General features: G+C 46.4%; 1 protein-coding gene across 2 annotated transcripts; it reads right to left on the bottom strand.

Annotated features, from left to right (window-relative positions):
* Positions 1-252: 252 nt before the first annotated feature.
* LOC118214338 (glycogen synthase kinase-3 beta-like) lies at positions 253-27,006 on the bottom strand. Of its 2 annotated transcripts, none has more exons than XM_035394233.1 (11): positions 26,069-27,006; positions 12,151-12,344; positions 10,544-10,627; positions 9,884-9,994; positions 8,701-8,831; positions 8,245-8,351; positions 7,630-7,727; positions 7,054-7,161; positions 5,283-5,469; positions 4,743-4,841; positions 253-4,262 (listed from the first exon to the last, which is right to left on the bottom strand). In XM_035394233.1, exons 1-11 carry the CDS (start codon positions 26,154-26,156, stop codon positions 4,198-4,200), a joined length of 1,272 nt encoding a protein of 423 aa, XP_035250124.1. In that variant the 5' UTR covers positions 26,157-27,006; the 3' UTR covers positions 253-4,197. The 2 variants fall into 2 exon arrangements, with proteins under 2 accessions (XP_035250124.1, XP_035250125.1); XM_035394234.1 differs by having other exon boundaries at positions 7,066-7,161; positions 26,069-27,004.
* Between the last annotated feature and the right edge of the window lie 697 nt (positions 27,007-27,703).

Raw genomic sequence — 27,703 nt, 5'->3', positions numbered from 1 at the left:
ATACATTAAATTCATGGAAAGAGAGACACAATTTTCACAAATTAAAAAACATTATTCTCCATTTGTCCACCATGGAGCCCTAGTGTAATGGATGACTGTGTTGGGTCAAAATTTGGCGTTTAATTGTGTGTGCATAGCTCCTCCCATGAGTGTCAAGAGTCTCAAGAAATATACCCCTCCCCCACCCTATTTATAATTCACAAAATGCTCAGAAGAAAATTTTTTTTTTTAATAAAAGAATAGATGAGAGCGTTTATTTTCAGGCTAATCTACTATTTATTTAATGCAAATTACAGTACCAGGTAACTGTTTCTTTGAACCAACTCACACAGAGGAACAAAGAGGACATATTTACAGGGAGTGGGGAACATTTAGCATACTTTCACAGGAAAAAAGTTTATATTTAAAATAAAATAAAAAGGTCAGTTACAAACAAAGGCATTCAAGTAGTTGTAATGAAGTACAGGCTGCTTTTTGTTATATTATTTTTCTTTTGAATCAAGACAGCGTTTCTTCACAAGTGTATGTGATAGTCTGTATACAAACATTTTTTTAAATTACATTTTGAACTTTGTGTTTATATATATTTATATATTTATATATATTTACTCTTAAAGTTTTTGTCATGAGAAATGATCACATGAATGCATCTATGAATGCAAATATTACAAGCAAATATATATATGGAGTGTTGTGGGCTATATATTTCTCCCCTTGAGTGAATGTGAATTTAAACAATGTCCCTGGTATAGACCACAAGGCCTCGGAGCTAACTTAGACTTTTACAGACTCCAAAGGCCGGTTCACCATGCATCCAATCACTTTGGTAAGGGGCAGGATTCAACTTCTTCAAGTAAATACACCACATTAGTAACGTTCCACGTTTCAGAGTGACAGCGAAAGTGAGAGCGAGTGAGAGAGAGAGATATCCACTGCAGCCCAATACAGATATAGTTCTCTTAAAAAAATAAAAAAAAGACACCATATGTCTGGCCTGACAGAGAACAGGTGACAGCTCAATCACTTAACAAATTCCTACTCACATGGGTGCAAAAGGAAGTTAGGGCATAGAAAAGTTCTGACATAAACTAGTGCCAAATGTGGAAGTGGTGCATTTGAAGAGGTGGGAGTGACTGGAAATTTAACATGGCTCCTGGTGGCGGCATGGGTCAAAGGTAAGGAACAGGAGACTGAACAAATGGTAGCAAAGGCACTCCAAACTATAGATACACTATACATTACTAGTTATTGTTACAATAATATAGGTGGTACCTACTGTACAGTCAAGATTGAACTATATGGCTGAAAAAAATGCTAATCTACATTTTTGAATGAACAATTATATTTGCCCTGAATTTTTTAGATATTTTTTTCCTTGTTTTAGTTTTTGCTCATTAACAGTTCTTGGGTCCACATATTTACATACCATACACACAAAAAAGAAATAAGTACAAGCCATAATTTGGTGAGGAGCAACTATATACAAATTTTTCTTTTTAGTGTTTTTTTTTCTCTCATTCCATAAGAACTCTGAAGTAAGACATGTTGGCAGATTGTTCTGAAGACAGGTGGGCGTGTTTTACAATGCGGTCGACTTGGGGGGCGGGGTCAGGGAACAGTGATGTACAAGCAGACTCCTTCAGTAGTGGCTTAGAATACAATGTCCCACTGCCAGTAGGAAGCACAGTACAATCCTTCAGGCTAATTTCTGCCCAATGTCAATAAAATAAAAGGTTAAAAGGAACAGAAATAATAATAATAATAGGAATCATGGCAAATCATGGCAAACAGAACATTTCTCTCCATTAAGAACTGATGTGAAAGGATGACAGCAAACATTATAGCAATTAATGCGATTAAAAGATGTAAATTGCTCAAGTGAAGGAATTGAGTTAGTTGCACCAGAAAGGCAACTGCAAAAGAGACCTTGATCAATGGCATGAAACAGCAGCATTGCAATGGTAAAATACAGCAAACCAATCGGCGCTGTTTAGGTGCTGAGGTCACAACACAGACATGACTACTGGAAAGGAATCAATTGATCAGGTGGAGAGAATGAACATCAATTCTCTGGTGTGGCTGCCAGCTAAACGTGGTTCTCATTGCGATATATATAAGTTTGCTTTCTGTATGCAACTGGGGCTTAATACAGCCACAGCCTTGCGACAGCACACGTTGTTAGGCACAGCCCCTGAACTGAATTGGGCCGTTACTGTACAGGATCAATCAGAAAGCTACTTGCAAAAACAAGTGCAAGCGTGGACAAACAAGTTTGGTGAAGAGGGCTGAGGGGTGTTGGGTTGTCATAAACAGTTCAGTGTGACAGCAGTGCTCCAGGAAAGCTAGGCCATACCAGTATAGAGCCTTTCCTGTAGAGCTGCGCAAGTGTTTGTGTTTTCCAGCAGGGGGCAGCACTTGCTGTAGCCTCACTTGTTTACGGGGACTCTGATCCTCGGCTGGTGCCAGCTTTCAAGTGTTGTCAAGGTTTTTCCCTCCAAAACGAGCACGGCCCATGCAGTGGAAAGGAGGTATGGGGATGCTGGCCTCTTTCTGGGGCATCACTCAATCCAAGGTTCTTTTAGCAGATCCCGTCATCGCCGACCACCTGCCCTTTCGTTACCCGCAATCCCCTGAGTTCCCAGGGCAACGCAGCAAGAGGCCCGGCTGGAGACTGGGATCAGTAATCCGGACGACGCCCGCGTACCAGTCCTCAGCTCTTTCGGCGGTCCCTTTCAGCCTGGGTGAAGATCTCTTGGATTCGGGTCCTTCAGAAGCTAGCAAACCAAGTCGCTGAGATGGGACTGAACCAGGTGGACAAGGCCAAGTTCCAGCCATGGAAACAGCCCCTGCATGAGCGCTCAAACAAAACGCACAAAAAACAAAATATGTCCCCCTCTACAATCCTCTTCCTATTAAACAGAGGAGTATCCATCCACAGATACGCGTCACCTGAACCACTCAGTACAACAGTCTGGGGGGTGAGAAATGGGGATACACGCTGAAGGAACCAAACGCTGACTAAATCTGCGGGGACCACAGCGATTGGGTGGTGAACACCCCTTCAGTCCAGCACGCCCCTCGGCCACCAAAACCAAGGCAGCCAACAAACACACCCAATGGCTCTGTGGGTAAGTCACATTAAGGTAATAAATAGGAAGGTTAAAAGCGGATGTAAAATATTAATTTAAATTTTATGCAGGCGACAAAAAAAAAAAACACATGGATTAATGTTAAAAGACAACACCAACGCTAGAAAGATGACTTATCCAGAGAAAACTCCAGAAGTCATCCTCAGCACTTTTAAGCAGCAGCAAATATTGCCACTGCACCATTTAACTTTCTGGTGTTTGATATATATATATATGTATATATATATTTTACATGATGCAAAGTAATATTTAAACTGTATGCATGTATATATATATACACACATATATACATATACACACACAAATACATAGATGTAGGTACATGGCACAATTATTAGTTCCTGTTCTCCCCAACACCACCCCCGCCCTAAAAAAAATAATTGCTCACTATTCATAAAAAAGGAAAATAGTTGATCTGACTTCACTGAATCCCGTTCTCTGGACTGGGTGCTTTAAAATATGCAATGCTCCCTCATAAAAATAAATAAAAAATCTTTTTCAAAACCAAAGCTGGTCATATATCTCAGGGGTCGTTTTGCATTTTGAAATGTGCATTTTTAAACGAGTCGATCTAAAACACTTAGAGCGGACCCCTCCGAGCTCCAAACCAAACAGAAGCCATGCACTGGTGGAGGACAAGGAGAGCGGCCTTGTGACTGACCCAGGGTCAGTGGACATGAATCTGGGTGCACCGCCATGTACAGTGGAGAGGACAGAGCAGAGACTGCACTGAACGAGCAGTACTGGACGGGGGAGGGAGAGCCCTACAATCATGCTTCAGTAAAATGATTGTCAAGGGAAAAACAAAAAGGTTCTCAGCATATATACTGTATATGCGTGTTTGCATGTATACCTGTATGCGGATAGCATACCCATTAATGTCATTTCATTAAAAAAAACATATAGCAGATGAAGGGGATTCAGTCTGATTGACTTCTGTTAATTCCTGGTTTTCCCAGGAAATGGGCGTGGCAAGCAAGCGGCAGGGGAGCATGGCCCTGGACAGGTGGGGGAGGCGGTGGGGGCTGGTTGGGCTTGTGCGGGACGTTCAGGTGCTGGAGGCAGAGGCAGAGGCAGCGTTGGTGGTCTGAACGCAGTCTCCAATGTTGGAATCTGGAATCAGGGAAGAGAAGAAACAGCAAAAAAACTAATTGACAGACGGGTCCGTTGTTATAATCTATAATCACTTATTCATTGAGCAGACATGCCTATAAAGCAACCCACAGAGCCACTGCAGCAGGATACTTCACTGTACATCAAAAGAGCTGTTATGTATGACTTTCTGTTTGCTGCTCCTGACTGTACGACTTCCTGTTTTGTTCTAAAACAGGAAGTCATACAATAAGTCACAGCAAGGCCTAACCAAAGCTTATCAGTGACAATAGATGAGTAACTACAAACAAGCATGAGCTAAAGTTCTAATAGCATAGCAAACAGAGGCACCAAGTAGTAGAACAAGAACAGTTACAGTTCTTACATTTATCTATGACACCACAGAGGTGGTCAAATCTGGTGGGGAATCCTGCGTGAGACCAGAAGAAGGAAAGAGGGTGGTAAAAGGGTGAGGTGAGAAAAGAGAGGGAGAGGCCTCACCTGAAGTAGCAGAGGCGTTGGCAGGGGTGGAGACCCCAGCTTGATTTCGGGCATGGGCGGGGATGAGGATGGAGGTCAGCGAGGGATTACTGGACAGCTCTGATAAGACAGAGACAACAAGAGGAGAGATTCATCCTCCACAGCAGCAGGGGGCAGCCTTAGCACTGTAGCACTGGCCCTCATGTTACCTGGTCTTCTATGAAATGACACTCCTGAACTAGTGCAGCAAATGTGTCTGGAGTGTTAGAGGAATTTTTTCAGACAGAAGTGAGGAAAGAGACGAATGGAGAAATGAAAGATAGGAAGTGAGGGTCAACAGAAAGAGGGTAAAGAAGATGTGCTTATGGTTACTGTACATAATGCTGTGGAATTGAGCCGGATTAAAAACAAACAACAAAGAAAGGGGAAAAAAATTGTGAAATGAGGTGAGGGAGGAAGGAGAAAGAAGAAATGAGAAAGAGAGAGGTAGAAAGACAAGAGGGAGAAAAATAGAGAAAACGAAAGCGAGGGGAAAAGTGTGCGGGTGGTGTGAACCTGCACCTTGGGTGGTGAAGTTGAAGAGGGCGGGTTTCTCTCTCCCGCTGGGCAGCTTGACGTTGGGGTCGCGCAGCTCGTCGAAGAAGGAGTGGGCGCAGGCCTCCAGGGGCGTGAGGCGGGCAGTGGGCGTGTACTCCAGCAGCCGCGAGCACAGCGCTATCGCCTCAGGGGGCGTCCGCGGTCGAAACACCTGGAGGCACCAAGAGAGAGGAGCCCAGACTCAGTGGGTGAGGTGAGAGGGTGAGAGGGTGAGAGACAGATAGAGAGATAGAGAGAGAGAGAGAGAGAGAGCGAGAGAGCGAGAGAGCGAGAGAGCGAGAGAGAGAGCGAGAGAGCGAGAGAGAGAGAGAGCGAGAGAGAGCGAGAGAGAGCGAGAGAGAGAGAGAGAGAGAGAGAGAGAGAGAGAGCGAGAGAGAGCGAGAGAGAGAGAGAGAGAGAGAGAGAGAGAGAGAGAGCGAGAGAGAGCGAGAGAGAGCGAGAGAGAGAGAGAGAGAGAGAGAGAGAGAGAGAGAGAGAGATTGCGTGTTGTGGTGCGTTTTGTTTTTCCGGTTCATCATATTGACGTTTCCGTCCCTGGTTACTCTGTCTAAAAAAAGCTGCTGTTAGCCACTTACCAGAGACAACCTCCACAAACTTGGTGTGCTTGACTTCGCATATTTGACCCCATTTTGTTTGATTCTGATTCTACCGTCTAGCCCTTCTAGTTTGTTTTCCCCGTGATTCTGTGTGTCTGACCACTCACTCTTGTGTTCAATTCCGATTCTCACCTAGCCCTTCTGCTTGGTTTGCTGAATGTTTGACCATTTGCTCGTTCTTGACTTCGACTCTAGTTTTGGCCTCTGCTTGCTGTATAGTGTTTTCCGATTTGTGTATTCCCAGCTGGACTACAAATCCTTCCATCGGGACACTACTTTGTTATTTTGCTTTGTTATTTTTCCTTTGTGATTTCTGAAGGTAAGGCTGGGTGGATCTCTGTGGGGGGTATGATATAAGTGGCTCTCAGACTGCAGACTCAGAGCTCAGTGCTCAAAGCCGCCTCGTGTCCAGTAAAAACCAGTCGGGTTTTAGTTAGTTCTGGACTGGCAGATAAGGATTTGAGTTATGCATCGGTCTGCAGTACATTTACCTTACCATACATCCCGTTGCGGTCTGACCCTAAACCAGGTCGTAACAAAGAGAGAGAGGGGGAGAGAGACAGAGACGGGGGGGGGGGGGGAGACATACAGACTGAGAGAGAGACAGAGAGGGAGAGGGAGAGAGAAGGCAGGGGGGACAGAAGACACAGTAATCTCATGCAGTTGTACGCGTTCCCTCCCCAGACGTCCTGTCCAAAGGAGTGTGTATCTGTAAGCTGGTAGCCTCACCCTCCCTGTGCTCCAGGTAAACCCGCACAGAGCAGCAGTGAGGGGGCACACATGTACTCTGTGGAGAGGAGCATCTGGGACAGGATGCTGGGATGAGGTGCATCGCATATGAGCAGGCAGTGCAGGCAGTGACTCAAGCAGATGGATGAGAATGCGCACGCACACGCACACGCACACGCACACGCACACGCACACGCACACGCACACGCACACGCACACGCACACGCACACTCACACTCACACTCACACTCACACTCACACTCACACTCACACCCACACCCACACCCACACCCACACCCACATCCACACCCACACCCACACGGGGCCAGGCAGAGCAGGGCGGAGCTGGGGGGGCAGTGCATGCCTGGAGACCAGAGCAGAAGCTGAAAGTAATAAAATGTTTCCTGTACCTGTTGACTCACCTTAGTCCAGGGGTGTGCCTTGATCTGGGGGAACTTGAACTCTGTGTAGTTGGGGTTCATCTCACGGATCTGTTCCCTCGTGGGTGTCCCCAAAACCTGAGGGGCAGGAGAAAGGGATAGAGGCAAGGAAGAGACAGAAAAGGAAAAAAGAAAAGGAAACTAAAAGTTAAAATGTCCCCTTTAAGCCACTAGTCAGTCATACGAGCTCCCCGTTTTTCTGCTGTGACCAAATAGGGAAGGACTGCATTCACAAAAGCATTGCCTGCTTCTGTAAAATGTTATTTGCATCCTTTTTTGTGCTTTTTCAAATTTGGAAAGTCCCATTATACTTAGAAGCCTGCATCATCGCAGACACCTGCATTGTATAAATACATACACACAGACAGTTAGCACATGGAACGTGTTGACCTTGTTTGGTAAAGGCTACAGCGTAAGGTTAAGCATTTACCGACACGCAAAAACAGGAACATGACGACACGAGCAGAGGGAGAGCTGACGCGTCGCACACACGCACGCACGCACGCACGCACGCACGCACGCACGCACGGGCCAAGGACGCCGTACCTTGATGATCTCCACCAACTGATCCACTCCGCTGTCTCCAGGAAATATGGGCTGCCCTAGCAACAGCTCTGCTAGCACGCAACCAGCTGACCACACGTCTGCAAAAGAAAAGAAAGATAGGAAACCTGAAGCCTTTTAAACCAGGTCCATTAATATTCAGTTATTAATAGTCAGGTAATATTTATTAAAAGTCACATGCCCACTGTTTAACCAAATATTGCATAAATGTTATGTATGTCGGTAACGCATAGATGTGACGGTGTAGCTAGCACTATAGATATACCTATACTTGACATGCAGCCTATATTAATGTTGTAAAGGTGCAGTTAATGTTGTAGATGTGTAAAGGTGTGGTTAGCGCTGTAGACATACCTATACCGGACGTGTAGAATATATTAATGTTGTAAAGTTGTAGTTCATGTTGTAGATGTGTAAAGGTGTAGTTAGCACTGTAGATATACCTATACCTGAGATGTAGTTTATATTAATGTTGTAAAGCTGTAGATGTGTAAAAGTGTAGTTAACTCTGTAGACGTACCTATGCTGGAGGTGTAGTCTGTATTAATGTTGTAAAGGTGTAGATGTGTAAAAGTGTAGTTAACTCTGTAGACGTACCTATGCTGGAGGTGTAGTCTGTGGCTCCGAAGATGAGCTCAGGGGCTCTATAGTACCGGGAGCAGATGTAGGACACGTTGGGCTCACCGCGTACCAGCTGCTTCGCACTGCGGATGGGAGAACCACTGCAGTCATAACCATCATCATTACCTCCACCACCATCATCATTACCTCCACCACCACCATCGTCATTACCTCCATCACCACCATCATCATTACCTCCACCACCACCATCATCATTACCTCCACCAACACCATCATTACCTCCACCACCAACACCATCATTACCTCCACCAACACCACCTTCTGTGCTGCACTTCATATGTATTCTTATTGCCTTGATCTGTTGCTGTATATGCATTTTAACGATCCATTCCAAGACACAACAGTAGCTGCATGCCCCTATATAGCAGAGGACCCAAGGAATGTTCCAGCCAATCGCGAGCCAGGCCTCACCTCCCAAAGTCACAGAGCTTGAGGACGGCCGTCTCGGGGTCCAGCAGCAGGTTCTGAGGCTTGATGTCCCGATGGCAGATCCCAAAGGAGTGAATGTAGGCCAGACTCCGGAAGAGCTGGTACATGTACAGCTGGAACAGACACCACAACAGGCACAAACACACACACACACGCGCGCGCACACACACGCACACACACATGCACGCACGCACGCAAACGCGCACACACACGCACGCACGCAAACGTACCCATCATTAGAGAAGAAGCCGTAGTGAATTACCCCTGACCAACTGGTTCACGAGTCATGTATTTTCCCTTCAATACCGATGTATTACAGTAACTTTTCTTCATCATAATTTCATTAAGTGTACCTACTTACGTACAAACACAACATGGATTTTTATGCACATGTACATTTAATTACCGTCTCCTCTCTGAAGCTGCAGTAATCCACCAAGATTAAAAATAACACATTTGCATAATCACTCTAGTGTCATACAAAATGTTGCAGTTCACACCTATGAGCACTAGATGGGAGCACAGTACCCTTTTCATTAAAAATGTAACTAATGTTAGTTTTTTTTATCCATGGAGCTGGCAGCAATTATTTACATTTGGGCACTTTAATTAAACCAAATTTCAGTCTGAACTGCATAAATGGGTAATAGGTTAAGTGTATGCTATTTGGAAGAATGCAAATCACCCTGGGCTGAACAGGGATGCCTTAAAACAAATAGACAAAAAACAGATTTTTTTCCAATGTCAATTTCTTGGAATCCCAAATTCAATGAAAGAAAAGCAGAAATCGCTGGTTCCCAGCAAACCTTTTTCCAATCGAACGGCCCGTTGTGGATCCGCAATAAAAGAGGCTTTGCAATGGTGTTCTTTTTCAGGGAGACTGATGAGGATTCCTTTAGCTGTTAGGCAGTGACTGTAGAGAGCAGCCTGCTAAACGGCCTGGCTGTCAAAGCCACTCCTGCAGTACAGCTGTTTTTCCATTAGAGGTGAATGATGTAGAACGTTGCTGCATGAGCTGATGTAGTATCCCCACCCGCCCCCCCCGGAGTTTGGACCCCAGTGCGTGTGGTAGAGTGTGATGTTCTGACCCCACTGCGTGTGGATACATCCGTGTTCTGACCCCACTGCGTGTGGATACACCCGTGCACCGCGGACATGGCCGTACCTTCACAAAGACCATGGGGAGGGTCTGTTTGGCCCGGCTGTAGTGCCTGGCCACCCGGTACACCGTCTCAGGAACGTAGTCCAGCACCAGGTTGAGATACACCTCATCCTTCTGACCAAGGGAAAGACACGGACAGATGAGCTGCTGAATGTAGGCACTGCCACGGAAGAGATTTGTATTTGAGCACACACACTGTGTGTGTGTGTGTGTGTGTGTGTGTGTGAGTGAGTGAGTGAGTGAGTGAGTGAGTGTGATCAAAAACACTTGAACCATGTTCAAACAAACTTCCCCAACTGGAATAGTTGAGAAAAAGTCCAAACCCCAGTCGCAGCGAGAATGATAAAGATAAGAAGTGTAAGGATTAGAAATAAATATGCAAATGGCTCATGTTCACATGAACACAGCCGGTCACATCACAGATGCCAACATGGAAATGAGCTCACCGATAACAGGAGCCATGATAGTGATCAGGTTCAGAGGGAGCTGTGTGTGCACACCATTCTAACGATATCCACTCGGGAGGCGTTACAGACTGCAGTGCGATTGGGTGAGGTACAGGACGAGCCAAACGGTGGCCCACTGGGGCTGTGGTGTCGCGGTCGTGTTAGGTCTCGCTCCTTGCGACCGGGTTTTTTTGGGAATGGAAGCGGCGAGGCTCACCTTGTCTCCGCTGGAGTAGAAGAAGTAGCGCAGGCGCACAATGTTGCAGTGGTCCAGCTTCCGCATGATCTGCAGCTCGCGGTTCTGAGAGAGAGAGAGAGAGAGAGAGCGAGAGCGAGAGCGAGAGCGAGAGAGAGATAGTGAAGCTACTGCAGCCTACTGTAGACAACCCGTCTCTGCACAGATAAACGGCTCACTCTTTTCTGCACAGAACTCTGAATGATAATTTCCCCCCACGCTGCCAATCGCGCTTCCAGAGCAGAGTGAACTGTACGGCTCGTGCGACTGGAGTCGGTCTGTAAGGACACCCTGGAGAAGTCGGCCTTTAGAGCACTGGCCTGCTGTCTGCTGTCTCCAGCGTGTTTGCGTTTGTGCATGTGTGAGCCGTGCTTTTCCGATCACTACATTACATTACATTACAGGCATTTAGCAGACGCTCTTATCCAGAGCGACTTACACAACTTTTTTGCATAGCATTTTACATTGTATCCATTTATACAGCTGGATATATACTGAAGCAATTTTGGTTAAGTACCTTGCTTAAGGGTACAACGGCAGTGTCCTACCCGGGAATCGAACCTGCGACCTTTCGGTTACAAGTCCAGTTCCTTACCCACTGTGCTACACTCCGTCCCACTACCCTTCAGGAGTCATTTTACAGGTTTCCCAAACTGGCTCTAGTGAGCTTGTTTTTATTCGTTCTTTAACATGCCCTGTGAAGCACTATGGTGCTATGCAAAAAAATGAACATTCACTGATTGACGGAAATCACACCAAGCTGGATGACCTCACAGGAGGCGGAAGTCACGTGGCAATACACTATCCAATACAAACATGTCCAAAAAAACCCCACTGAAAGTTGCTGTGAAATGATGCGACCCACGCGATTCCACCTACGTGGAGAACGGGCCAGAGCGTCCAGTGCCACGGTTTCAAGAGCAAGAATGCAAACCAGCACAGGAAGCTGTCACCTCACCACCTTTCACACAGCCAGCAGGCTGAAGCTGACCGCAGTACACTTCAAACTCACCACACGAAACAGAGAAGTAGCATCTGCGGTTCAATGGAACGAGGATGTGTTAAGCACACGGCCGCAGAGCGCTCAAACCACACGCACTGGCCGTGGAGACAATGGGGGCGGGTGTGAATATCAGACTATCGTGTATGTTATTATTAGACTGGGTAGAGTACGTAAATATTAGAATGGGTGGTGTATGTAGAAATCAGATTGGGGGTATACATAAATATCAGACTGGGCGGTGTATGTAGACATCAGACTGGGCGGTGTATGTAAATATCAGACTGGGCGGTGTATGCAGACATCAGACTGGGTGGTGTATGTAAATATCAGACTGGGCGGTGTATGTAGACATCAGACTGGGTGGTGTATGTAAATATCAGACTGGGTGGTGTATGTAAATATCAGACTGGGTGATGTATGCAGACATCAGACTGGGTGGTGTATGTAAATATCAGACTGGGTGGTGTAAAATTGGCACACCTCATGCTCTTGCCCTGCAGGATCATCAGGAGCCATAATTCGAGTCATAATTTCCTTCACGGTTTCCCCACGGTTCACTCGCGGTTCACCCTCGCGGTCCTCTCACCTTGAACCTCTTGTCCTGCAGGACCTTCTTGATGGCCACCAGCTCGCCGGAGTCGCACAGCTTGGCCTGGTAGACCACGCCGAAGGAGCCGTTCCCGATCACCTTGGTGTCGGAGTAGCTGACCTCCTGCGGCCGGTCGGGGCCCTGGCCCGGCGTCGCCACCACCGTGGTCACCTTGCTCCCATCTTTGTCTCCTGCGTCACAGAGGGAGGGAGAGCCGTGAGCCAGGCCGCGCCACGGAGACGAGGACAGCGCCCTCAGCGTTCTGATGTTTATCACTGGCGCAGTTATGAGACAGAGCGATACTGCACATCTCACCACTTACATTTCACACTGTGGGTCAGTACCACAGACAAAGATTAAGCCCAGTCCCAGACTAAATTCCATTTCGAATGGAGATTGCTAACCTGCAATCAGTGTATGATACAGGGGAAAAAACTGTGGAGCTTTGGTAAAAGTATTAGACATTTAATGTACATTGTTGGCACATTTTCAACAATGTAGTACATTGTGAACAAAAATGAATTCACAAATTCTCAATAATGCTTAAAGCTGGACAGTTTCAATATGATAACAGTATTAATTATGCGTCATGTTATGTCTCAACTGAAGGTTCATGAAGCCTCATGATATCAATTCCATGATGCACATAGCTACAGAAACTGGCATCACATTAGTTAACATCAACTTTTATGTGACTGTACAGGTCACCAGGAATGAGAGAATCAGAAAGATGAATGTGGAAATGAAAGGAAGAGGAAAACTGTTTTGGAGATGTACACAGAAGAAGAAAAGATAAAAACAAAAAACAGGTGAAAACAAAAATGACGAAAATGGACGTTCTTACACGACACAGTTTAACAGTAGATTAGCACTGAGTTGGCAGCAGAACTGAGGGCAGAGGTCCTGAATGAAGGGAAACTTTCTGCCACTTTCAAAAAGAGGCACAGGATTCAAGTTTAAGAAAGAAACAGAAAACAAGATGAAGGATAAACCTGAGAAGCAGAAGAATGAATTCGGGGCTAATGGCAGCTGCAGAGCAGGTAGCAAGATTCTGCTGAACTAAACTCTGAGCCAAACAACGAGGAGGAGGGGGGTTGGGTTCAGGGGCAGGAACTGCTGCAATGCAAGAGAGATACCTCCATGCAGAGCAGGGGTGCGCAATTCCGGTTCTAGAAGCTGGTCTGCGTGCTGGTTTTTGCTCCAACCAATTACCTCTCCACCCAGCTCCATCTGACCCGATGACCAGCCCTGCCCCCTTAATGCAGTGTGATCAAGGATGTCTGGAGGCACAGGATGTCTGGGCCTGCAGAGCCAGAAGCTGGGCTAGTTCTTGTTGTTTCTAAGCAGGTTCTAGCCGGATGCCTCCTACGCATTGTGAGAATCAGCAGGCCAGAGCAGCTCCTCCCTTAAGGTGCTGCCTGTGAGCAGCCAGTGGGGTCCCAGCCTTCCCACGAAGGGGGGAACACAGCCTCGGTCCCAGAGAGCTCCCACTGGTCAGCACAGAGCGCCCTTCGCCCCGATGGGGCTTATGGGTACTCATGTACACGGGGGAACACCGCGCACGAACCGGCCAGACCTCTGCAGGAAGTCATTTACTGCATTATGCTGTGTTATATTAGGCCTATATAATATCAGACTGCATTACACTACATTGCATCATTCTGTACATTTTAGCAGAGGAGTTGGCTGAGAACTTCAGTCTGTTTAGCAACCGCAACCTGGGAGAAATGAGGCAGACAGGAAGTGTTTGTGGTTGAGAAAGTTTGTGTACCTAATGGACTGTACGGGGGAGGAGGGAAGGATCACGAGGCCAGGATTTTAGAGCGAAACTCGAATTGTAATCGCCCCCACAGACACAGCAGAGGGAGGTTTCTACAGAAAAGAACAGCGGCACTCACTACTGCCTACTCAGCAGTCTTCAGCTTAAAGTGTTCAAAAAAAGGCTGAAAAAGGCCAACAAAACATGTTCAGTTCAGAGTTTTGCCACATGAAGCCACAGAAAATGTGGATTTAACAACTGAATTTGATTAAAATGAACTTTGTTTTTCAAGGGGGAAGGGACCAAAGAAAGAACACCCCCTCAAAAACCATTACCATGGTGACTGCTCCATGGCGATCGCCTTGTTTTCCACTGAATATGTTCAAGGTCAAGGGCCGCAGGCCACTGACCTGCAGAAGGACTCGGAACCTCCGCAGTCATGTTCTCAAGGCAGTTGTCATAGCAACCAGACTTCCGTGGCTTTTCACGGAAAACCTCAAAACGAAGTAAACGCACTTAGTACATCTGTACTTAATTACTCCACTGTCAGGCGTGGAAAACTTCACGAAACAAGCACATATACGTGCCTCATACACATAGGCCAAGAATACACATACGCGTGCGTGTATTCTGAGCCTGGCTGGTCGTTAGCAGCTTCCACCCTCATTGGGTGGAAAGAGTCTGGGGGCTCAGCCTCACTTCACTGGCTTAGCAGGGCCTGTTAGCACTGCCCTCGGCTTCACAGGGCAGTATTTCTGCTCAGCTCTGGTCTGTGCAGCCCTGCCCTCCCTGATCAGTAAATGCGCAACAGGATTGACAGGCAGGTATGGAAGCCTCCTTGCAAAGAGCTGTTCTGATTGGTTGTTATGATTCAGGTGCGGTGAAATTTTGAGTGGCAGTCTGGGGGCAGTCAGAGAGACTGAATTTTTTTGACTGAAATGTACATAACACACCTGTCTGTTACATAACATAGTCTGCTCGCTTCTGTACTCGCTCAACCGAGCCTGTTAGCGCTGATCACCGCTCTATTCGCTTAGTAGGGTCTTCTGGCGCTGTTCAGTGCTGTATTCACTTAGCAGGGGCTATTAGCGCTGCTCAGTGCTGTAATGGCTGTGCTAGGGCTGTTAGCGCTGCTCAGTGCTGTGATGGCTGTGCTAGGGCTATTAGCGCTGCTCAGTGCTGTAATGGCTGTGCTCGTGTTGTTAGCGCTGCTCAGGGCTGTAATGGCTGTGCTGGGGCTGTTAGCGCTGCTCAGTGCTGTAATGGCTGTGCTCGTGCAGTTAGCGCCGCTCAGTGCTGTAATGGCTGTGCTGGGGCTGTTAGCGCTGCTCAGTGCTGTAATGGCTGTGCTCGTGTTGTTAGCGCCGCTCAGTGCTGTAATGGCTGTGCTGGGGCTGTTAGCACTGCTCAGTGCTGTAATGGCTGTGCAGAGGCTGTTAGCGCTGCTCAGTGCTGTAATGGCTGTGCTGGGGCCGTTAGCGCTGCTCAGGGCTGTAATGGCTGTGCTGGGGCTGTTAGCACTGCTCAGTGCTGTAATGGCTGTGCAGTGTCAGCGCTGCTCAGTACTGTAATGGCTGTGCTCGTGTTGTTAGCGCTGCTCAGGGCTGTAATGGCTGTGCAGGGGCTGTTAGCGCTGCTCAGTGCTGTAATGGCTGTGCTGGGGCTGTTAGCGCTGCTCAGTACTGTAATGGCTGTGCTCGTGTTGTTAGCGCTGCTCAGGGCTGTAATGGCTGTGCAGAGGCTGTTAGCGCTGCTCAGTGCTGTGATGGCTGTGCTCGTGCAGTTAGCGCTGCTCAGTGCTATAATGGCTGTGCTGGGGCTGTTAGCGCTGCTCAGGGCTGTAATGGCTGTGCTGGGGCTGTTAGCGCTGCTCAGTGCTGTAATGGCTGTGCTCGTGTTGTTAGCGCTGCTCAGGGCTGTAATGGCTGTGCTGGGGCTGTTAGCGCTGCTCAGGGCTGTAATGGCTGTGCTCGTGTTGTTAGCGCTGCTCAGTGCTGTAATGGCTGTGCTGGGGCTGTTAGCACTGCTCAGTGCTGTAATGGCTGTGCAGAGGCTGTTAGCGCTGCTCAGTACTGTAATGGCTTTGCAGAGGCTGCTATCGCTGCCCTGTAAGGCTCACTATTCCCACTGTTGTAGTCACAAGCGCAACCTGTTTCCTCCTGTGCCAGGAGAGCTTTAAATCCTCTGCACAGATACTGAAGCAAGATGAGCGATGCGATACCAGGGAGGTGGGGGGATGCAGGATGACACAGCACTGTGTGCTCCACAGCGCACAAGGCAGAAAGGCTCTGTAGCAATACGCAGCGGCTCTCACTGAGGAACTGGCCCAGTCGCCAGTGCCCCACCCCGCCTACACCTCACTGTCTAACACAAGGCCCCGGGGAGATGACCTCAGCAAAGGCCGCCTCCTGCTGCACGCGCTCAGTGGGGCCAGCCAGCCGCAGTGCCGAGGAGGGCAAAACGGCGGAAAACTTCCTTTTATACTGCAATCTTCTCTCTGGCCAAACTGTCACAGGGACCGCCCACATCGAGACACATCAGAACAGCAAGCGGGGAGCGTTCTGAAGGAAGACGAATGGCACATAGGCGGCGGCAAGGGGAAGAGTGGAGACCCGGGCTATCTGGTCTCCATGAGGAGGTATTTAAAACAAACAGGGTGGGTCTGCGGGGGAGGAGCCATGGCCCAGGTGCAATCACTCCCACAAGCAACCTGACTGGACAAGGTGATACACGGTCACCACCTGAGAGTGATTCACTGGTTTAGCCCCATCTATCCCTGAATCTAAAACCACTCCTCATGGAAAAGGACCGTGACATCACAACATGCCCGGTGCCAGGCAAAATTGTTCCCGGGCAGACGTAGGGCATTTAAAAAGACGAGTCTCGCTAAACGGCCACACATCTCCTGATCAAGAAACAAGGGTCTTTTAAAAGTGCAATAACAGGCAAACAGCCACTAACCTGCTGGTGCAGGTTATGCCCCTGCATACGTCTGACCATCATTTCATCTCCTTCTCCCTCCCCCTCTCTCCACACCCTCCCTCTCCCCCTCCCATCCCCACTGTCACTGTCCGCCGTAACCTCCGCTCCCTATCACCCTCTTCTCTTGCTCACAGAGTGACTGCCTCCCTCCCCACTCTTCAATCATTTTCCAAGCTCCCCACTAACTCTGCATCCTCCACCCTGACGTCATCTCTCTCCTCAGCACTCGACTCCCTATGCCCCTTCGTCCCTAGGCCAGCACGTTCATCCCCTCCCAGTCCATGGATGTCTGACATCCTGCGCACCTCCAGGGCCACCCTCCGCGCTGCTGAGAGGAAGTGGGCCAAATCCAGGGACCCATCTGACCTCTCAGCCTATCAGTCTCTCCTGAAAGAGTTCTCTTCTTCTGTCACTGCCGCTAAGGCAAAATTCTACCAAACCAAAATTCATAACTCCATTTCTAACCCTCGTCAACTTTTCTCTATTTTCTCTTCTCTCCTCAGCGTGCCACCTCCTCCACCCCAGTCTTCCTTCACTGCAGATGACTTTGCAGCATTCTTTGACGAAAAGATTGCAGACATCCGCACCTCCTTTGCCCCCTCTGCGTCCTCCGCCCCCTCTGCGTCCTCCGCCCCCTCTGCGTCCTCCGCCCCCTGTTTCTCCACATTTTCTCTCCTCTCAGACACTGAAGTCTCCCAGCTTCTGCTCACCCACCGCCCTACCACCTGCGCCCTCGACCCTATCCCCTCATCTCTCCTTCAAGCAATCACACCAGACATCCTCCCTTTTGTTGCCTCCCTCGTGAACTCATCCCTATCTTCTGGATGTTTCCCCTCATCCTTCAAGAAGGCCCACATCACCCCGCTGCTGAAGAAACCCACACTAGATCCTTCAGTCATTCAGAACTACCGCCCGGTATCTCTCCTCCCTTTCCTATCCAAAACACTCGAACGTGCTGCATCTAACCAGCTCTCTGCTTATTTCTCTGAGAACAACCTGCTTGATCCCCACCAGTCTGGCTTCAGGCCTGGCCACTCGACTGAGACTGCACTCCTCTCGGTCAGTGAGTCACTCCATGCCGCACGAGCAGCCTCCCTCTCCTCTGTCCTGATTCTCCTAGACCTCTCCGCTGCATTTGACACTGTGGACCACTCTACCCTCCTGTCCTCCCTGGCAGCAACAGGGATCCGCGGCACAGTCCTTGACTGGATTGAGTCCTACCTCTCTGACCGCTCCTTCCAGGTTGCCTGGGCGGGTAAGGTATCACCACCCCGTCCCCTCACCACCGGAGTTCCCCAGGGCTCAGTCCTTGGTCCCCTTCTCTTCTCCATGTACACCAGATCCCTTGGCCCTGTAATATCTGCCCATGGCTTGTCCTATCATTCCTATGCCGACGACACGCAACTCTTTCTCTCCTTCTCCCCATCGGACACACAGGTCCCCGCCCGCATCTCCGCTTGCCTGAGGGACATACAGAGCTGGATGGACAATCACCACCTGAAGCTCAACCCGGGAAAGACGGAGCTAATCTTTATTCCTGCTCTATCCTCTCCCCTCCTCGACTTTTCCATTTCCTTAGGGGACACCGTAGTGACATCATCACCCTGTGCCAAGAATCTCGGAGTGATGATGGACAACAGGCTGTCCCTCTCCAACAACATTGCAGCAGTAACCCGGGCATGCAGATTTTTCCTATACAACATCCGCAGAATCCGCCCCTTTCTCACCACCTACTCAACCCAGCTCCTGGTCCAAGCAATGGTTCTATCCCGCCTGGACTACTGCAACTCTCTTCTGGCTGGACTACCGGCATCTGCCACCAGACCCCTGCAGCTCATTCAGAATGCTGCGGCTCGTCTGGTCTTCAACCTCCCCAGACACTCCCACGTAACTCCCCTGCTCACTACCCTCCACTGGCTGCCTGTTATAGCTCGCATCAAATTCAAAACATTGGTTCTAGCATACCAGGCAGTCAAGGGATCAGCCCCAGCATACCTTCAAAAGATATTCAAACCCTACATGCCAGCCAGATCCCTCCGTTCTGCTACCTCAGGACGCCTAGCACCTCCCCCTCTTCGCACCTGCACTTCCAGAACACGTCTCCTCTCTGTTCTGGCCCCACGATGGTGGAATGACCTCCCTGTGGAGGTCAGAACAGCTGAGACTGTGACCCATTTCAAACGACGACTGAAGACCCACCTCTTCAGGCTGCACCTCTCCCCATCCCTTCCCCCCCTGTAAATGACTAAACTTAGGGTTGTAACTAGGCAGCTGTTTAATAGGTGACTTAGTTGATGCGCCAGTCTTAACGACTACTTGTATTTTTATTTATTTTTATTTTTCCATAGATTGCGTTGTTGCCGTTCTCGTTGTTAGTATTAATCAGTTTAACCACCAGGGTCCAGGTTGAACTATGCGGTTGTTCCCTGTACTTGGACCGGTACTTCTCTCTAGGGGTTTCGTCATACTTGTTCCTGGTTATGGTTATACACTTTGTTGTACGTCGCTCTGGATAAGAGCGTCTGCCAAATGCCTGTAATGTAATGTAATGGTGGCTATGAGGAATTAGCTACACCACATAAACCTTGAATCACTCACCGTCTTCATTTTGCTCAAGTGCTTTCAAATGCAAACTGGACTTGATCAGAATGTCGTGAGACAGCACATTGCGAAAAGATCTTAGGAACATAGAAGGCGAAGAAAAAAGCTTTCATGGACATGCACGGAGGCAGCTGCTGCAATCCACAAACACACACTGGAAAACACTGATACACTCACATTTTAAAAGGAAAAGAATATATCCATTCAGGATTTATGACAAGAGAAACCGCAAGCATTTAATATGATCTATGTACATACGAAACAAAACAAGCCAAAGGGAATATAACTGCCTGGAAAGCTTGTGATTCCTGCATTTGAATCTTTCTAATCTGAGCTAATCAGCTCATAGAATGTTCTGTGAAAGAAGACTTCAAAGTGTCCCTTCCCACTCCAAGAAAACTCTTCAAACTTTCCCTTGTCCCCTGTAAAATACTTCAAAGCTGATTGGAAGCATATTTTTCTGATGATAGATTCGGATATAAAAGCCAAAAACTGGGACAGTTACTGACATCATTCCACTTTGCAATGTCGTATCTGTCTGGTGAAGATTCCGCTCGTTCCTTCTGTCGCAGGAAATGGCCACTGCGTGCTGGTGACCACCGAACAGGCCGAGGCGCTGGACACGCAGGCAGCTCCCTGTGCACGTAGGCCGCAGTGCGAGTATTGCCTCTATTCCCCACCCCCAGTTTACCTAAATTAACATCAGCAGCACCTCACACTTTAAAATATCAAATGCAGGAAGTGTTCGGTGTTCAGAAAGAATGCACAGTCACACAAAATGGCACAACCAGGGAACATGCTCAAAAGGGAGGAAAGAAAAGAATGGCAAACTGCACGCATGCTAAAAAGCAACATTTACTGCTGATTCCGGAGTACAAATGGGAGAGAAGGCAGCTGGGAACACTAAGCTTTCACAGGCCACCTTCATTAGAAAGGGCGGCGAGGGCTGTTCACTGGAGGGTCCAGCCGAAAGACTTCACTGGGGCTTCATTTAAAACAGTTGCATTTTTGTGGTTTTTCAGCAATAGCAGCATCAATAGCATTCCAAATGTTTGTTTAATACTGAAATACCAGGCTGAAGTGGCCCTAAGAATGGTTATTGGAGTGCTGTCAATCTGTCCACTGAATCTTAAGTATGAAAAATAGCTCATGAAACCATGTATACATTTAACATAGGAACTATTACAAGGATGTTAGTACAACATACGGTCTTTGACTTTGTATTCTTTTTAAGCTTAATTCTATTTGTGAAAAATGGCAGAATTTGAATTTTAAACATGAGGATGGCAATTTATAAACAGCTCTCAATTAATACACTGATGATATCATATAATCTAACTGTTTAAAGTGACACTTGAACAGTCAAATGCAATCAATGTAGCTGGATACTCTCTAAACGAGGAAAATAAAAATGTCTCCAGTACTCTCTAGCTCAGACGTCAGAACCACGCTGTTCCCCGTTCCATTAAGGCTTAAACCTTTTTCCAGCGACAACTGACAACCTCTCAGCTGACTGGTTCATTTGTTTCCGATAAATACCCACCGCGGTCTGCGGGTTTTCAGTGCGACGTGCCTGCATGCGCTATTCGCTGGTCCTCACGGCATTAACACGGAGGTTGCGCGATGACTCAGGATCGCGGCACTTTCCGGCGGCTGACTCTGCAAGCCGGGAAGCGTCACCTCGGCACTTCAGCATTTCGCACATGACTGGCTCTTGTCGGCTGGGTCAAAAGGCCAGACAGGCACGCGGACCGGCACCGTCCCCCAGCAGAGGAAGCGCCGCTCGGAAAGCGGCTCTCAGCTACAAGTGGTTCTTTGCGCTACCGAAACAGTTATAAAAAGAAACCGGTGATTAAATGCAGCACAAATTCAACAAATATAACCAAACTGTACTTAACAGAGAACCGTTAACAAAATAACTACCACACAGCACAGTGCGCTACAGAGAAAATATAGGAGCAATAAAAGACATGACACGAAACAAATGTAAAAGGAAGATCTTCTACAGAACGCCAGAAGTAACAGTATTATTTCAGCTATTATTAAATAATACTGGCGCTCAAATTGAAGTAACAGTGACTGCAAAAAATAAGACTTTCTATCATAGCAAAGAAACAATTCTCAAAAACTCTCCAAGTGTGTGTGTGTGGGGGGGGGGGGGGGGTTATGAACAGAACATTCTGGCCCCCGACAGGCAACAAGATGCAAAACAAATGAGTAAATAAAAGAAAACAGTCAAAGCCTTCCATAAAGCAATGTTGAAGCAATGGAGCCAAGTGAACCAGCTTCCTCTTTTCCAAGTCTTTCCCGCCTCCACATGATGATACAGTTACATGGGACCCACATTTAGCTCCCCCAGTTAATTAAAATTTAAAATCAGTTAATGAATTCTCCATGTCTCACACGCACCTCCATGATTTTAGCAAGACAGCATTTATTAAGTATTTAGCACCTTGGGCAGAATACAAGCTACAAATCACTTAAAACAAGTCACAGAAACACGCACACTGTTTTCACTAGTGGGGCTTTCTCAAAAAAAGGTTTTTCAGTCTGTTACCTGCCAAATTGGCAAGCTTGTTCTTGCAAAGCACTCAAGATGTCCGTTGCAACTCATTACTTTTGGAGTCAATAGGGACATTACATTCTGTAAAAAGCAACAATTTTCAGCTTCCACAAAATACTCCTGTTGAGTGTTAGGCAAGAACTCCTTTTTCATTAGCGAGTACTCATAGTCTAATTGACAATGGCATTGTTTTCCATTTCTTTGTTTCTCCATGTAATGCTATACAACTTGATAGACAAAGAATTAGGCCTACACAGAGGTTTGTATTAACATGTCGCATAGCTGGTTAAAGCACATCCTCACACTCCAGCCAGTAAACTGACAGACAAGGCATTTGACCTTAATGACCTTCTCCATGTGGGCAGAATGCCTTGGATGTCGCTCTGGTGACTGGAAGAACACAATTTGCTGTCAGGCATATGGCTGGGCAACTTGATGACATCACTTCCAATTATTGTGAATATTCTTGTGAATGACATCACCATTCCATTACACCAACCCACACCAAGGACACTATTCCATGAAGAGTTAGTAAAGCTCTGAGGTCAAGGCTAAATACATACCTCTTATGTCTTGGGGTTTTAGTTTTTTCTTTTTTGTTTAAAATGTGTAATTTTTTGCGTTTACCATGCTTTTGTTTTCACTGCACTCCAGTGGAACATTGCTGACGCTGTAACCCTGCCACAGACCGTTCATAAAATTCTTAATGCCGGCTAAATAAAACTGCAGACCTTGCATTACATACTGACGGGAATTTAAAGATAGCATGGCAGAATGGGGAAAAACTGGAGAAAAACTGGGGAAAAACAGACAGCAGTATGGACAGCTGTATTTAGCTAGTAAAATAGGTTGTGAGTGATAGAATGTGCAAGACAGAGACTAATTTCAACTGTCCTCAATCAAATTCCTCAGAAGTCCATGCATGTACAGTATGCGTTATCCAACACCAAGGATAATGATCCAACCTTTCCATAGAGCCTCATGTGGTTCAGTATTTGTCACATCCACAGACCATCTCTGACATCTACACCTACTCCAGATTGGTTGGGCCTATTTGCTGGTTCCATTTGCAGCAGCCAATCAGCATGCCTAGCCTGTTCCCTGATCATCTCCCCAAGCCAAGCCATTCTGGTTTGTGTGAATGGATTTTAAAATGCTCTCCACCTTTTTCCAACCCCTGGTCAACAGGGAAAGCAGGACACAGCAAGGGTTTCAGCAACATGTGTTCTGAGGACAACATCAATGTAACAATTGTAGCCAGTCATTCAGCAATACCATCACACTTGATTTTTTAAATTAAATGTAGTGATTCAATGTGTAGAGAATGTCTCATGCTTCAGAAATGTATTCTCTTTTGAATGGCATATTCAAGGTTGTGCGAGATATATTTCTAAAAGCCCTGATTCTATAATACTTAATTTTTTATTGCCTTGTCACATGCATATCTCAGAAAATATATGCTCTTACCAGTTGATCATATGATCTTACCAACAGATATCCATATTTTTAGGGTGTCAAACTATGAAATCCAACGCAGGTCCATTGAGTTTTTGCAACATGTGGGCGGCCAGCCCCATTCAGTGAACTAACTGGATCAGGTGAGCCAGACACATTAAAGTTCTGCGAGTCTGCACAATTACCCTTCCGCTTGCCCGCGGCCATCTTTCTAAACTCAAATTAGGCTTACCCAGGAGGCTTTGCAGGCTGCAAGCTTTAGCATGCAAGCTGGTGGAAAGAAAAAACACAGGCATACACTGTTTCTGACTGAACCAAGTAAAAATTTGCTCACCTGAAAGATGAAAGTATTTAATTGTATAATTTCCATATTCTTATTGGCTTTAGACTGCTGGTGGACATTCTATCCTTTATGTTGTTCAGCTTCATTTTTGCCTGGTTATTGGAAGCAAGTTTCTTCTGTTTCAGAGTATTGTGAGCTGCCACTGGCATTTAAAACATTCCCAACCCTCTGAACCAGGAAGCACAAACTCCTGCTGCTTATTGGAGTTTCAGCACCTGCATACTTAATTTGAGTCCACACCCCCATTTCCAAGACTTAAATTTGCAGCTGATTTAAAAAAAAAACCATGACTGACTGGCAGACACTGCAGCCATCCAGGAGTAAAGTTTGACCCCCTATTTCAAACCAAGGATGGGGTTATGACCCGTCTGTTTCGGTGGCCATGGAGCAGGTACTTTAGGCTGAGGTTTGCGGGTTTAATTCCCAGGTGGGGCATTGCAGTTGCACCACTGAGCATGATACATAACCAGCATGGCTACAGTCCGTATCCAGCTCTATCAATGTAAACTTTCTGAGGAACTGGGGGAGCAACCAAAATCCATGTAGAATAATTGTTAGAATAAATACCAGCAAGGCTTTATTTAAAACATGTTGCACTTGAGGCTTTTGATACTTTTTGGATAATGTTTGTTCATAAATTTCCTGGACTGGTTCAAAACACTTGAGCTATTCATCCATCTCAGGTCTGTTAATCTACATTAGCAATGCTGAGTTTGCTACAATGAAAAATAAGAGAATCCAATGACGTGACTATGCCACAAAAGCCCATGTTGGCTCTGTTAGCACTATGATGTGGATTTTGTTCGCCTGCCTGTCAGGTCAACATTAAGACCTCAGTACAAATCTGTTAGCCGCTGTTTCTATTTACAGGTTACCATTTATACCCCCCCCCCCCAACCAAACAAAAAAAAAAACAATTAGTACAGCTATTTTTGTCAAGAAAACAATGCGAAAAGGCGCCAGGATGCAGTAGTTGAAATTAAAAGGTTACCATTTCCAACAGCCATAGCAACACGAGAGTCAATGATATTCTCCAGTCGGACCAGAGAGCCCCAGACTAATAACCGGCCAATGAGCATCCAGTCTTCAAGTTGGGTAAACACACTTTTCACAAGGTCTGTTCATACGTCCCATACATTCTAAAGGTTCTGCCCATCTCCTCATTTTTCATTTACAGAGGCAGAAATGTCCATATTTCCATTAAGATGCATTAAGTGCTATAAATGGACACAGATATCCTGAGGGTAATCTTTCTAACAAGGGCAGGTGCAACTTCCCACTCACTGACAAATGGGCAACTGTCAATCCCTTGCAAAGCACCAAACTCTGTATTGCCCATCCGTGAGTAGACAGCAGCAACATGATGGAAACTGATGGCACAGTGGCACACACGTCTGGATTACACAATGCCACAAACAATTTTTTATTTATTTAACTGAGACCTGGGCAGAATTATCCAGTTGTAACCACATTATATACCAAGACTAATCCCTCCACTGTTCCATAAACTCAGGCCAAATTTGTCCAGTGTAGGAATACATGATTTAACGCAGGGAAGCTACAATGTTGTATATGGAAATATAGTCATGGTCATACCGAGGAGGTTTATAGATATTAACTATAAATTGCGTCCTGTGGTGGGAAAGACCGGCTGTCTTAAGAACAAGGGATACATTCAATCTTAAATGAAAACACAAATGTATGGTTATTCTTAAAATGCAAATGCATCCCCTTATTCACAATCACCTTAGAGAAAAGCTTTTGCGTTAATAAAACGTACTTTTTGCATGTGTATAAATTTAATTTGGACATATACAACCATACGGGTGAATGAATGCACTTAAAAAGACACGCCAAATTATCTTGCTGGCCAGTTGCGCGTGCGAGTACGATACGTGGTTAGCAGCTAGCCTAACTACAGGTAGCCCATCTGTCACGTCAACAGCACTGGATAACCGAGTTTCAGGCTACAGTGCAGTGACAGCATTACCGTAAGGAGGGCCTGCGTAAAATGCTAACAGGCTTTAACTGGGAATGTCAAAATTATCGGTTAAAATAAATCAGGCACTTGTGTTCGGGAAATCAGAATTTAACGTGGATTACGACTAGCCACAGAGGCGTATTTAGTAAGCGAACAATAAACATTAAAATTGACCTTTGGCTCTGGCAGCGCATACATACATTTATGAGAATCATCCAATATAATACTTACTGCTGACTTTCATGCTACCAAACGCTGAAGGCTGCGGCACTGGCTTGCAGCTCTCTGCAAACGAGGTGGTTCTAGGCCGACCCGACATATTCCTGTTCCAGACCGTCGCTCAGTCTCTCACTTGCAGATGTTTTTCGTTATGTTTGCGTTGTCCTTCTACTTCAAAAACAATAATACGATCTTCTGAGTATTAGCCTAATTAAAAATGACTAAACAAAAACCTCGCCGTCCACCCAAAATTGTCTCGAACCGTTCTTAGCCTAAAGGCTAGCTTACTTCTGTCCACGAGTCTTCTCTCAATTCATCCTTTTACAGAAATAATTAAACAACGTTCTTCTTCTTCACCTCCAACAAAATGTCTTGCATTACCAAATGTCTCATGAAAATGGCCTTTTCCCAATTTCCTCTATTAAAAAAACTTATTTAGCGGTGTCTTCATATAGGCTAATCTATTGATTTACAATATTTCAGCGTTATAATTTATAATACTAAAAGTAAAAATATATCAAATGTGCTTGCTTAAATTGAAATTCCGTTCATTCAAATAGCACCATAATTCTTCATATACTGAGGTGGAGACTCAATGATCCGACAGCACCAGCCATGGCGGCTCCCCTGTTCAGCCCAGCCAGCAATTCAAGTGATTTCTTTCGAATTTCCAGATTTGTTATCAAATGATTTCCACAGCACTCCAAACAGATCAGACCCCCAAAACACGAACTTGGTAATCTGAACCCTTTGCGGACGATAGATGGGTCAAAAACTATACCGGGTGCTTAATTGTGTGGGAAATAATTCCAAGAGCACTCCTCAAATCTCAATTTCTTTTTATGCCTGCTCCGTCAGTCTCTGCTCGCTCTCTTTGTCACTCCGACCGATCAAACGTAATTTACGTACAATACGGTAGAATCGTGTGCTGGTAAAGAGCAGAACCATATGAGCAGAACGGGGAACTACGCCAGTTTGCTGTAGAAAGAATCGTAAATTGTGAACGCGCGAGCAAACGCTAAGAACGTTGTGTCAGCCAATCCGCAGTGAAGGTTTTGGAGATGGGTGGAGAGACCAGGAGCCTTGTAGGCCAATGCGCTTTTTGCTTCCCATCTCGCGTTACAAAATTGCGTCAGGAAAGTGCTTTCGTCATTCTGCAAACACTTCCTGGTAACGAGCACAGAGGAGATGGTCAAAGAGATTCGAATCTCTTTGAGGTGGTTACAGTACAGAAGCGGATACGAAATAGCATTGGTCGTATGGCCAAAATTCTTCGTGTGCTATGTTCTTCGAAAATCTGTATAGTGTTCTGGCTTGACATAGGCCTACTGCAGTTTTGTCCAGGCCAAGTATGGTGTGTCCTGTTGATTGGACTATACAAGCTAATGATACAATTTCTGGGACAACTGGTTGATTTTACAATGGCTTTGAAAAAAGTTATTTTGGCTGTCTTTCCACATTGCTGTAGAAACATTATCAGAACCTTTTTATTGTGACCATTTCACTTCAAAACCCAAGGGGCAATATAATTTACATTGATGCTGTGTTAAATTTGAATGTTTTGTGCAAGGTACCTAAGAGGAGGTATGGCTAATTTCCCCCCCAAACCTTAATGCTGGCAGAAGAAAGGAAATTATTTTTCTTTCA

Source organism: Anguilla anguilla, chromosome 15 (genome assembly GCF_013347855.1).
Source record: "Anguilla anguilla isolate fAngAng1 chromosome 15, fAngAng1.pri, whole genome shotgun sequence".
Lineage (NCBI taxonomy): Eukaryota > Metazoa > Chordata > Actinopteri > Anguilliformes > Anguillidae > Anguilla > Anguilla anguilla.
The sequence above is the reverse complement of the archived record's forward strand: the minus strand, read 5'-3'. Positions and strand labels throughout refer to the sequence as shown.